The sequence below is a fragment of the Musca autumnalis genome, unplaced genomic scaffold (genome assembly GCF_047663935.1).
Source record: "Musca autumnalis isolate F117 unplaced genomic scaffold, ASM4766393v1 scaffold_5, whole genome shotgun sequence".
Classification (NCBI taxonomy): domain Eukaryota; kingdom Metazoa; phylum Arthropoda; class Insecta; order Diptera; family Muscidae; genus Musca; species Musca autumnalis.
Genome location: NW_027412088.1, coordinates 184,396,225 through 184,409,364, shown reverse-complemented (window position 1 = coordinate 184,409,364; position 13,140 = coordinate 184,396,225). Strand labels below are relative to the sequence as shown.

The window sequence follows — 13,140 nt, the reverse complement described above, 5'->3', positions numbered from 1 at the left end:
ATTTTTAATAAAATTGAGAATTTAATAAGGCAAACATAATACCCCGTTTGCACTTAACCAGATTTAATAAACCCACTGGGTTTCAAATATCAATTCCATAGTCCCGGTGCACACTAGAGTTATTTCATTGAAAAAATTTCATGAAATTATGCGTCTCCAGATCGAGTTCCATATTAGTACCGGTCCACACTAGCGTGAATTCATTAAAAAATTTCATGAAATTAGGCGTTCTTAAATCGAATTCCCCACTACAGCATTTTTATGATTTTACTCTACTATGGAACTCGATATAGAGACGCATAATTTCATGCAATTTTTTCAATAAAATCACTCTAGTGTGGATTGGGACTTCGAATAATATGAAATTGCCGTAGTTGGAAACTCGATCTAATACCCCGGTTACACTATTGAAGGTTAACACACTGGGTTTAACCCTTTCGGCCCCAACGTTGCTTATAAGCAACTTCGATTTTAACGTCGTTTTATTTAAAACTAACGGAATTTTTTCCTCAAAGAACACATTGCTTTGGCTAATTGTAGTCCTAAGAATGCAAAAATTATAAAAAAGTGTCAGTTGTATCCCGATCAACAGAACTACGATACATTATTCAGTGTGAAGTCTGGAAAATCACGGCATGTCAAAAATCGATGTGTACAGTCCAAACTATTTAAATCGTTTCTAAATCAAAATGTATGAGCTTTATGTTAAACTTTAGTTTTGATTCTTCAAAAGTAAGGTCAGAGGTATACTTCTATACGATTATAACATTTATATTTACATAATTGCACAAAATAATGAGCAAATACATTTTAGATTAAATGTACTGTATCTTCCGAAATAGGTGGGGTAACGCCCACCAATTTATGTTATGTCTTAGTTTTGACTTATACTTTAATTCTATGTTTTTAAAGTAACTACTAATGCGAGGAAAAAAGTTCGGGGCCGAAAGGGTTAATAGATCCAGTGGGTAAAGGCCTGCGTACATAAGCTGCCTTGCCTGCTTACCTTGCTTACTTCTGATAAAAGAATAAAAAAGAAAAGGGCAACCCAGTTCGAAATTTCCTCGGCCTTCTTTATTCTTTTATTTTTATTATGTCAAAAATGAAGCAGGAAAGCAAGGCAGTCAGGCAGAGCAGCTTATCTACGCAGGCCTTTAATCTTTGCTGGTTACACATAGCTTTTCGAGGATATAAACTGTCAGCTGATGATTGTTTACGTATACATACAAAATAACTAATAAAGTCGTGTGTTACACTTTTGCAATTTCTCGTATGAGATATCGTCCCCTCTTTGCTCTTATTGGTATATTTTACAGACAGGGATACAGTTTTGTATCATGGCATCAACCGTACTTTTTGTTACAAAAGTGTCTAATGAAAAAAATAAATAATTTTATGATTTTCAAATAACTTTAGATTTATTAACTCCATAAAATCTCATGCGACCAATCGTAAACGTGTAAAACACGACAAACTCTGTTGCAAAAACAGTTGCAACTTTTGGTACTTTTTGAGTAGAGTTGGATTTTTTTGCATAAATACCGAATACAACACTGTGTTTTTGGTGGATTTGTGCCTGATTTAAAATAAACCCAGCCGTGAGAGGATTTAATTTTTGTATGGCAAATGCTTTTTCACATGTATGACATCAGCTGGTCTGTATATTAGTATACCCAAAGTGGCAACATACATGTAAAAAAGCATAAGATCTGTTCCAGAAGTAAAAAGTTTTTACAATTTTTACCACTTTTCACATTTTGCGTTCCCGTACACAAAATTTATATGGAAATCGTTTACGACTTTTACCACTTTATAAAGTACGGGAACAGGCCAATATAGTGCAATATAGCCATAAGCAATAAATCCTCATGAAGTGGGTTAACCCGGCAATTTCCATGAAACCGCTCTAGTGTGGATCGGGATATAGAGCAAAATAAATCCTCATAAAGAAGGTTAATACAAAAGCCGTGTAAAAAAATAATTTTTATTAAACCCCATTTGATGTAATTGTGCCATAATATATATAGTCTAAAGCACCCTTAAGAACGTTAAGGCATGCATGCCGACGTACGTTTTGTTTTTACGTCACATATTAGGTTGAAAGCAGCGTATGTGAGAAATGTCACGTTCTCATGCATTGAAAACAATAGCAGCGAAGAGGCTTCTTGAAACGAGCCTGTGAGAAGAAAATAGTGTGTGTCAATAATTAAATTCGACTATGACAAATTAATTGTTCGGCTGCTTTTACTTGTGTTATTTTCCTTCATTTTTATTCTACAATCTCATATAATTGGTGGACTTGATTGGGTAATTATTGGCAAAACAAAAATTTGTTGGATTGGAGCGGTGTTTGGTGTAGGAGATTCCTATTCCTCTGAAATAAAATCAAACTAAAAATTAAAAAGAGATTTGATTACGAAACTTCTAGAGCAGTCAACAAAAAATTTCAATAACATTTTTTTGTGGTAAGTATATATTTGCGAAAAACAAATAGTACTCATTTTCACTTTCATTTCATGTGGAAAGAAGGAAGGAGGTGGCTGCGTTGTGTGCAATTTTCAGAATCATTGATAGATAAATGTGGATGAAATAACATATCAGCTGTTATTGGGGGTCTTGGGAACAAATTTCCTTCACCGACAGTTTGCAATTTTTTTTTTCAAAAATCGTAAGTTTCCTATAATGGCCGGCCTTCGGTCGGGGATTTGAGACTTTCTCCTATGGACAGGAGCCAATCTCGGGAACGGGAACAACATTTTCTTTTAAATTAAAATTTTTCTCTAAGTAGCCGGCCTTTAAACAAGGGAATTTTCGGAACTTCAGATGCCCATATCTCGGGAAGTATACATTTCCCCAACAACAGCGTTGAAATCAGCATAAAAAGCACTATATGTGGTAAATTTTTCATATTTTCCCAAATACTGTCGGTAAAGGAAATATATGCCGGGTCTTGAATTGTCGAATGTTTTTGATTTTATTTACTACTTCTCCTCCCAGCCAAAAGAAGGCCTAAAGACAACGTGACTTTTTCTGTTAGTTTTTGTACTTATTTGTTTTTACTTTCGTTTGTTGCCATCTCTTTATTTAATTAACAAATAGAAAGAAGAACAACATAGATGCAATGAGAATTAGGGGTATGTTACAGCTGTTTATACTCGATGCTTTTCATTTCTTATGGTTCAGGGTCATTCAAAGAGCAGGGAGAGAAGTGGGCAGATGGCTGGCTGCAAGTGCAAGAAATCAAAAAAGAAAAATGTTAAATGAACATTGTCATATTGCCACAATATGTGATTTGCCGGTCTGGCCCGGTGTTTTTTTTTTTTACTTCTTGTATCTTATGTCAATAAACAACATATTGATAAGATAATCTCGTCGTAGTTTATACCTATGTACATATACTTACTGTGTTCGTGACAAATAGACATATACTTTCTAATCTTTTCTATTGACGTACTTAAGAAAATGTGTGTTAATTTTGGTTTTTTGATTTTTTACAGTCACCAAGGAGCACTGAATAATATTTCAATTTAGTTCTCACACGGAAGACATAAAAGCAGGAAGAATAAATTTTTTGCATTCCGTACTAAAGACAAAGGATAAGAAGTAAACAAACAAATTACCATCATCATGGCTTCACATTATCGCACAGAAACTGTATTCGATTATAGCTGGAAACAGGTTGTACAAGCTTATTGGAATCGTTATCCAAATCCAGCAAGGTAAGCAACCCTAATTATATTTTTAGCTTACATTTTTGCGTTTTATTTTTTATGAAAACAAAGACTTATCATTCGCTTTGTCAATCAGTTTGGAACAGACGTCGTTTATTAATTTGCGTGGAGATAAATGTGTAAATAAATAATATCTAAACCAACTGAATCCAAATAGCTAACCTGTTAGCGAGTCAAATTGAAACCCACAATTTGTTCCTGCTGAACAACAAAACAACTATTCATGTTTGATGCTCTTCCTATATATTTTTTTCCTTTTTATAATGTTAATAATTCCCTTTGGTTTCTTTCAGCCAACATGTTCTAACAGAAGACACAATATCTCGAGAAATTCGCGATGGCAAACTCTATTCACGTCGTATATTATCGAAGACAAATAGTGTACCAAAATGGGGCGAACGTTTCTATAAAAATACACCAGTCAAAATTATTGAAGATTCCGTCCTAGATCCTGAAACCAAAACTTTAATAACATTTACCCGCAATATTGGCTTTAAGAAGATAATGGTATGTATTCTATTGCTTATTCACAATATGCGTTTGTTGTGGACTTTGGACCTAACACAAGTTTATATAGATACATAATATTCACATATACATTTATGTTGTTTGTTTAAGATTAGCACAAATCACAATGCAGTCATAACACAATTGGCAATTTGAACAAAAACCTGTTATTGTGACGACGTTATATTTGGGCAGAAACAAAAAATTGGAATTTTGGGAAATTCCTTTCCCCTGCTGACTGTGCAGCGAACATTTTCTATATGAAAATGTTCTCCAGCGAACATTTTCTATATGAAAATGTTCTCCAGCGAACATTTTCTATATGAAAATATTCCCCAGCGAACATTTTCTATATGTTCCCCAGCGAACATTTTCTATATGAAAATGTTCCCCAGCGAACATTTTCTATATGAAAATGTTCCCCAGCGAACATTTTCTATATGAAAATGTTCCCCAGCGAACATTTTCTATATGAAAATGTTCCCCAGCGAACATTTTCTATATGAAAATGTTCCCCAGCGAACATTTTCTATATGAAAATGTTCCCCAGCGAACATTTTCTATATGAAAATGTTCCCCAGCGAAGATTTTCTATATGAAAATGTTCCCCAGCGAAAATTTTCTATATGAAAATGTTCCCCAGCGAAAATTTTCTATATGAAAATGTTCCCCAGCGAACATTTTCTATATGAAAATGTTCCCCAGCGAACATTTTCTATATGAAAATGTTCCCCAGCGAACATATGAAAATGTTCCCCAGCGAACATTTTCTATATGAAAATGTTCCCCAGCGAACATTTTCTATATGAAAATGTTCCCCAGCGAACATTTTCTATATGAAAATGTTCCCCAGCGAACATTTTCTATATGAAAATGTTCCCCAGCGAACATTTTCTATATGAAAATGTTCCCCAGCGAACATTTTCTATATTAAAATGTTCCCCAGCGAACATTTTCTATATGAAAATGTTCCCCAGCGAACACTTTCTATGTGAAAATGTTCCCCAGCGAACACTTTCTATGTGAAAATGTTCCCCAGCGAACACTTTCTATGTGAAAATGTTCCCCAGCGAACATTTTCTTTGTGAAAATGTTCCCCAGCGAACATTTTCTATATGAAAATGTTCCCCAGCGAACATTTTCTATATGAAAATGTTCCCCAGCGAACATTTTCTATATGAAAATGTTCCCCAGCGACCATTTTCTTTGTGAAAATGTACCCCAGCGAACATTTTCTATATGAAAATGTTCCCCAGCGAACATTTTCTATATGAAAATGTTCCCCAGCGACCATTTTCTTTGTGAAAATGTTCCCCAGCGAACATTTTCTATATGAAAATGTTCCCCAGCGAATATTTTCTATATGAAAATGTTCCCCAGCGAACATTTTCTTTGTGAAAATGTTCAACAGCGAACATTTTCTTTGTGAAAATGTTCCCCAGCGAACATTTTCTTTGTGAAAATGTTCAACAGCGAACATTTTCTTTGTGAAAATGTTCCCCAGCGAACATTTTCTTTGTGAAAATGTTCAACAGCGAACATTTTCTTTGTGAAAATGTTCCCCAGCGAACATTTTCTTTGTGAAAATGTTCAACAGCGAACATTTTCTTTGTGAAAATGTTCCCCAGCGAACATTTTCTTTGTGAAAATGTTCAACAGCGAACATTTTCTTTGTGAAAATGTTCCCCAGCGAACATTTTCTTTGTGAAAATGTTCCCCAGCGAACATTTTCTTTGTGAAAATGTTCCCCAGCGAACATTTTCTTTGTGAAAATGTTCCCCAGCGAACATTTTCTTTGTGAAAATGTTCAACAGCGAACATTTACTTTGTGAAAATGTTCAACAGCGAACATTTTCTTTGTGAAAATGTTCCCCAGCGAACATTTTCTTTGTGAAAATGTTCAACAGCGAACATTTTCTTTGTGAAAATGTTCCCCAGCAAACATTTTCTTTGTGAAAATGTTCAACAGCGAACATTTTCTTTGTGAAAATGTTCCCCAGCGAACATTTTCTTTGTGAAAATGTTCAACAGCGAACATTTTCTTTGTGAAAATGTTCCCCAGCGAACATTTTCTTTGTGAAAATGTTCAACAGCGAACATTTTCTTTGTGAAAATGTTCCCGAGCGAACATTTTCTTTGTGAAAATGTTCAACAGCGAACATTTTCTTTGTGAAAATGTTCCCCAGCGAACATTTTCTTTGTGAAAATGTTCAACAGCGAACATTTTCTTTGTGAAAATGTTCCCCAGCGAACATTTTCTTTGTGAAAATGTTCAACAGCGAACATTTTCTTTGTGAAAATGTTCCCCAGCGAACATTTTCTTTGTGAAAATGTTCAACAGAGAACATTTCCCCAGCGAACATTTTCTTTGTGAAAATGTTCAACAGCGAACATTTTCTTTGTGAAAATGTTCAACAGCGAACATTTTCTTTGTGAAAATGTTCCCCAGCGAACATTTTCTTTGTGAAAATGTTCAACAGCGAACATTTTCTTTGTGAAAATGTTCCCCAGCGAACATTTTCTTTGTGAAAATGTTCAACAGCGAACATTTTCTTTGTGAAAATGTTCCCCAGCGAACATTTTCTTTGTGAAAATGTTCAACAGCGAACATTTTCTTTGTGAAAATGTTCCCCAGCGAACATTTTCTTTGTGAAAATGTTCCCCAGCGAACATTTTCTTTGTGAAAATGTTCCCCAGCGAACATTTTCTTTGTGAAAATGTTCCCCAGCGAACATTTTCTTTGTGAAAATGTTCCCCAGCGAACATTTTTTTGTGAAGATGTTCCCCAGCGAACATTTTCTTTGTGAAAATGTTCCCCAGCGAACATTTTCTTTGTGAAAATGTTCCCCAGCGAACATTTTCTTTGTGAAAATGTTCCCCAGCGAACATTTTCTTTGTGAAAATGTTCACCAGCGAACATTTTCTTTGTGAAAATGTTCCCCAGCGAACATTTTCTTTGTGAAAATGTTCCCCAGCGAACATTTTCTTTGTGAAAATGTTCCCCAGCGAACATTTTCTTTGTGAAAATGTTCCCCAGCGAACATTTTCTTTGTGAAAATGTTCCCCAGCGAACATTTTCTATATGAAAATGTTCCCCAGCGAACATTTTCTTTGTGAAAATGTTCCCCAGCGAACATTTTCTTTGTGAAAATGTTCCCCAGCGAACATTTTCTTTGTGAAAATGTTCCCCAGCGAACATTTTCTTTGTGAAAATGTTCCCCAGCGAACATTTTCTTTGTGAAAATGTTCCCCAGCGAACATTTTCTTTGTGAAAATGTTCCCCAGCGAACATTTTCTTTGTGAAAATGTTCCCCAGCGAACATTTTCTTTGTGAAAATGTTCCCCAGCGAACATTTTCTTTGTGAAAATGTTCCCCAGCGAACATTTTCTTTGTGAAAATGTTCCCCAGCGAACATTTTCTTTGTGAAAATGTTCCCCAGCGAACATTTTCTTTGTGAAAATGTTCCCCAGCGAACATTTTCTTTGTGAAAATGTTCCCCAGCGAACATTTTCTTTGTGAAAATGTTCCCCAGCGAACATTTTCTATATGAAAATGTTCCCCAGCGAACATTTTCTATCAGCCCAATCATGAACATCATCTCACCGTGAGTTTTCTCACTCTCGCCTCCTCCCTTATTATAAACATCATAGGGGAGAACAAAACTCACGTTCGTGAGAAAAGTAGCTATCATAAATGTCAAAAAAGTGAGAATGTGAGGCAATTTTCTCTCACCACAGAAATCAAGGTGAGTTGAACAAAAAAATGTAACTATGGAAATTTTTTATAGAAAAAATCGACAAGAAACGAATCTTTTGCAATGATAATCAATTGTATTTATTTGTGTTTTACGTTAAAGATAACAAATAAAAAACAATTAGAAATTCTTTTGGCAACTATACATGTTCATCCGTGTATCAATGAAGCAAGGAAGACCTCAATCGAGTTTGGCGTAATTTGGAGGTGGAGTTGAAGTTGGCCAAAATTTTTCAGATATGGGAAGCGGTTCAGAATCATATGATGAAAACAGGAATGGAAGAGGACCCTATCAGGAGCAAAACTTTTCTAAAATTTTTTTTGTAGGTACTTCGCTAAGTTTCCCAGCAAAATATTCGAGTCCAAAGATTCTATTCAAGCATGAGTGCAAGTTATATGTCACCTTTTTACCACCTTCGCCCATTCTTTTTACAAGACTGTGACCCCTAAAAGATCCAAATCATTTTGGATGGCATCTTCAATAACCCAGTGGAATGGTATCTTAACAACCACCTTGGCATGGCATATTCCACGAACAAACCACAATAGGAAGGATTAAATTCATAAAAAAGGGCATGTTTATATTATATGGCCTTTTGCAGGGTTAACCTTCTTGAAAATTGAGAAATTGTATTTAAAATCCATGAAATTGGTTCAAATGTTGAATAGGATCCGAATTTCACGAATTGTACTTAGCATTCATATGATTGGTCCTATTGCTGGAGAAGAGATCGGATGTTTCACGTATTGTATTTATTTACAATTCTTGAAATTCCTTCCAAATGCAGAAAATGGGATATTTCACAACTTCATTTGAACTAATACAAAAGATCCAGTGAGATATTGGCATCGCATGGAACGACTTCCACAAAATTTTGCTTGGTTTTCTTTGTATTCCTCAGCGTTTGTCGTTTCGCACACCATTCAAAATGCAATATTAAACATTTTCATTTCTTTTTGCCATTTAATGACCTTTAAACGGTTTTTGTTCACTTTTTTGCAAATTGCAGAAATTCTTCGGGCGTAAATAAACAATTTTTACATATGTATGTATGTATCTGTCAAAACAAAACAAAAACAGCTGTTACAGATGTTGCCACATATCAAACATTTAATATTTTTATCAATTACCAAGTATTTTTAAAGTGGATTGTTGATAAAAATTATTTTTCGTTTTAAAAATATTAATTTAATTTAAAATAAATTAATGTTTTATAAAAAAAATTACGAATTTAGTTATTGCAAAATTATTTGTAAATAAAATAACGATATGGCAACGCAAATTATATTTTCAAGGGTTCACAAAATGCGGCACTATTTTCAATTTTCAAACTTGTGAACCCCTCTTCACTTTTTTCGCTTGTCCCTTGTCATTTGTGATAGGTCGAGACGTGAGAAGTGAGCTGCAACTCACTCGTGAGAAGCTCCCTACGTGAGTATTCATGATCGCTATGTATATGAAAATGTTCCCCAGCGAACATTTTCTATATGAAAAAGTTCCCCAGCGAACATTTTCTATATGAAAATGTTCCCCAGCGAACATTTTCTATATGAAAAAGTTCCCCAGCGAACATTTTCTATATGAAAATGTTCCCCAGCGAACATTTTCTATATGAAAAAGTTCCCCAGCGAACATTTTCTATATGAAAATGTTCCCCAGCGAACTTTTTCTATATGAAAATGTTCCCCAGCGAACATTTTCTATATGAAAATGTTCCCCAGCGAACATTTTCTATATGAAAATGTTCCCCAGCGAACATTTTCTATATGAAAATGTTCCCCAGCGAACATTTTCTATATGAAAATGTTCCCCAGCGAACATTTTCTATATGAAAATGTTCCCCAGCGAACATTTTCTTTGTGAAAATGTTTCCTATCGAACATTTTGTAAGTGAAAATGATCCCCAGCAAACATTTTCATATAGAAAATGTTCCCCGCCGAGCATTTTCTATCTGAAGAAGGTCCGTATCGAACATTGTCTATATGAAAAAATTTCCCTGTGAACATTTTCTATCAGGGCAATCACGAATATTTCCCTCGGAATTTTCCGCACGGAAAATATTTTTAAAAAGTGAAATTCTTTTAAAATCAATATTTTTAAACATTGGAAACTACTAGAATCACTTAATTATGCAATATTTTCGCTGAATCAACAAAAATATTCTCTTTTTGGACATAAATATGGAAATAAAAAATTATGAAATTGGGGAAAGGGAAAAAATTCCGCACGGAATTTTTATTCGTGATTGCCCTGTATATGAATATGCTACCTAACGAACATTTTCTTCATGAAAATGATCCCCAGGGAAATTTTTTTTTATATAAAATGTTCTGCCAAAGAATATTGTTTTATTCTATATAAACAAAATTTCTTCGTTAATATATTCTTTAAGCTTTTTTAATTTAACCAAAAACTAATTCTCCCTCCCCCCCTCTTTTCCCCCTTACAGAAAGTCGATGAGATCGTTGAATATTCCGAACAAAAAGATGGCCGTACACTGGCAGTACGTCGTGCCTACATTAGTTCACAAGTATTTGGATTCTCTCGAGCAATCCGAGCATTCGGCATTGAACGTTTTAAATCGAATTGTCATAAAGCTGCTACAGGTTTTAATTATGTTCTTCAACGAATGTTTCCAAATCATCAACACCATACGGTAGCCGCCTTTGAATCATCAAAAAGTGCAGATCATCATCATACCACCACAGTGGCCACACTACAACAACAGCAACAGAATAAAACTGAAACCATAAAGAAAGGTATTTCCAACAGTTTTGAATTCATCAAAGGTCAAGCCAATAAAGTTGCCCAAATGTTTTCGGTGAAAAATTGATGAAACAGCACACACTGAAAAACGAATATATATTTTTTTGCAACTGTCAATCAGGGGAAGCGGCGCGCCCTGATCGCAACGAAAGGAGAATTTATTTGTTGGTGTGCTGATTGATACCGTAAAGTAAATGCCGGATCATTTTAGTGGGAGTATTGTTATAAATGTGTAAACCTAAGTAATTTTGAAAGGAGCCATTTAGGGATTTTGAGGACTTGTTGAAATTCTACAAATAGGACTTGAAATTTCAACAAATTTCAAAAAACAGAAAAGGCTGCCTTTTGCTATATCAATTGCCAATACGAAGATACGAAAATGTTAAAGCATGATTGGTTACAATTTAAAGTATTTATACTAAAATATTGAATGCAGTTTGTCACAACATTATTTCCCTACATTGCAGTACATGCAGTCGAGTCACTCAATCTAGCTGTTTTAAGTAGTGCCATAGAGAATTCGGCAAATATTTTGCAGCGAAGTGTTTTAAAGATAACCGTGGATCCATGTAATGCTTGTTTGTTTTGCTGAAGAATTTCTTTATCGGTGCTTATCAATTATTTTTATTATATTTAATCAATGATATTGCATTTCATTCCAAAGATTTCACATAAATACAAAATTCAGCAAATAATCTAAAATGGTATGCAACAATTTACACCCTTATCCCGATTTCCTTGATTGTTCTTCAAAGAAGAAGATAGCAGACCCCCTTCCCCGTGTATTTTGAGAGAGAGCCTTAATGCTTAAAATATAGTTTAGTTTTTTTTTTTTAATCTTATAGTCTTAAAGAATATGATGTGTGTAATCTAAATTTTATCCTATATAGTTTTCTTAAATTAAGCCTAAAAAATTGTATGTTATTATTTTAGTGTGTATATTTTTGATATATATAATAAGCGAAAATATAATGAAATACAAAGTTATTAATTATATATATCTCATTTATTTGGTTTAATTTATTGAAGAAAATCTGATATATTTTAGGACGAAATATTTAGGACACTTTCATCAAGAAAATGCTCACTTGGGAACATATTTACTCGAAAAATGTAAGCGGAGAAAATATTCACACATGTGTTTTCGAAAAAATTTTTCACTGGGGAACATTTTCACACAGAAACTGTTAGATGGAAAATATTTTCGTATAGAAAATGTTTAGTGGGCAATATTTTCGTATAGAAAATGTTCACTGGGGAATATTTTCAAGTAGAAAATGTTCACTGGGGAATATTTTCAATAGAATATGTTAAGTGGGGAATATTTTCTTATAGAAAATCTACACTGGGTATAATTTTCGTATAGAAAGGTTGACTTCATATAAACAGTATTTACATTGCAAAAAATGACACCATAAAAAGGCGAAGTAAATATGTGTGGCAACACTGATATTGGGAACATATTTACTCAAAAAATGTAAGCGAAGAAAATATTCACACATGAGTTTTTGAAAGAATTGTTCACTGGGGAACATTTTCACACAGAAACTGTTAAATGGAAAATATTTTCGTATAGAAAATGTTTGGTGGGCAATATTTTCGTATAGAAAATGTTCACTGGGGAATATTTTCAAGTAGAAAATGTTCACTGGAGACTATTTTCAATAGAAAATGTTAAGTGGGGAATATTTTCTTATAGAAAATCTACACTGGGTATAATTTTGTATAGAAAGGCGGACTTCATAAATACAGTATTTACATTGCAAAAAATTACATCATAAAAAGGCGAAGTAAATATGTGTGGCAACACTGATATTGCCAAAGAAGAGACATGTCATTTTGCTGCATTGCTTTACTTTGTTTACTTTTTGTAAAATTCATTTTTTAATAAATTTATTCTATTAAATAATTACCACAAATCTGTTATTTCTAATTGTTTATGTATTTTTGTTTTCTTCGCAAATGTCACACAAGACACTGCACAAATTTGGCAATAAGTCTGTCTGGTTACTTTCCAAGCAAGAACTTTCTCAGAGAGTAAGGGGTTTCTATTCTCTTTTGCTAGAAAATTGTAAAAAGTAAACAGACATCAGCCCAGATGATGTACTGTGAGCTGTCAAAAAAGTTGTTGTAATTGAAAACACAAAATTAAAAAAAAAACAAAAATTTAAAAGAAAAACTGTGAATTTTTTCGGATTTTTGTTATAATGTGTTTATTAATTACTGCCTAACAAAATTTTGTTGAAAAAAAATGTGTGAATCGCAATACAATTAGGCTTTGCTAATTCCACAATAAAATTGTTTTTCATTTTCACAAACATAAATCAACAAAAAATTAAAAACAGATGATTGATTGTTTTCAGGAAGAAGAAGAGTTGCA

The 13,140-nt window shown here is 33.7% G+C and overlaps 1 protein-coding gene across 1 annotated transcript; it reads left to right on the top strand.

Annotated features, from left to right (window-relative positions):
- Positions 1 to 2,082: 2,082 nt before the first annotated feature.
- prel (preli-like) lies at positions 2,083 to 11,765 on the top strand. The gene is made up of 4 exons (XM_073956023.1): positions 2,083 to 2,465; positions 3,498 to 3,719; positions 4,025 to 4,238; positions 10,444 to 11,765. The coding sequence occupies exons 2-4, from the start codon at positions 3,628 to 3,630 to the stop codon at positions 10,825 to 10,827; spliced, it is 690 nt and encodes a 229-aa protein (XP_073812124.1). The 5' UTR covers positions 2,083 to 2,465; positions 3,498 to 3,627; the 3' UTR covers positions 10,828 to 11,765.
- The last annotated feature ends 1,375 nt before the right edge of the window (positions 11,766 to 13,140 follow it).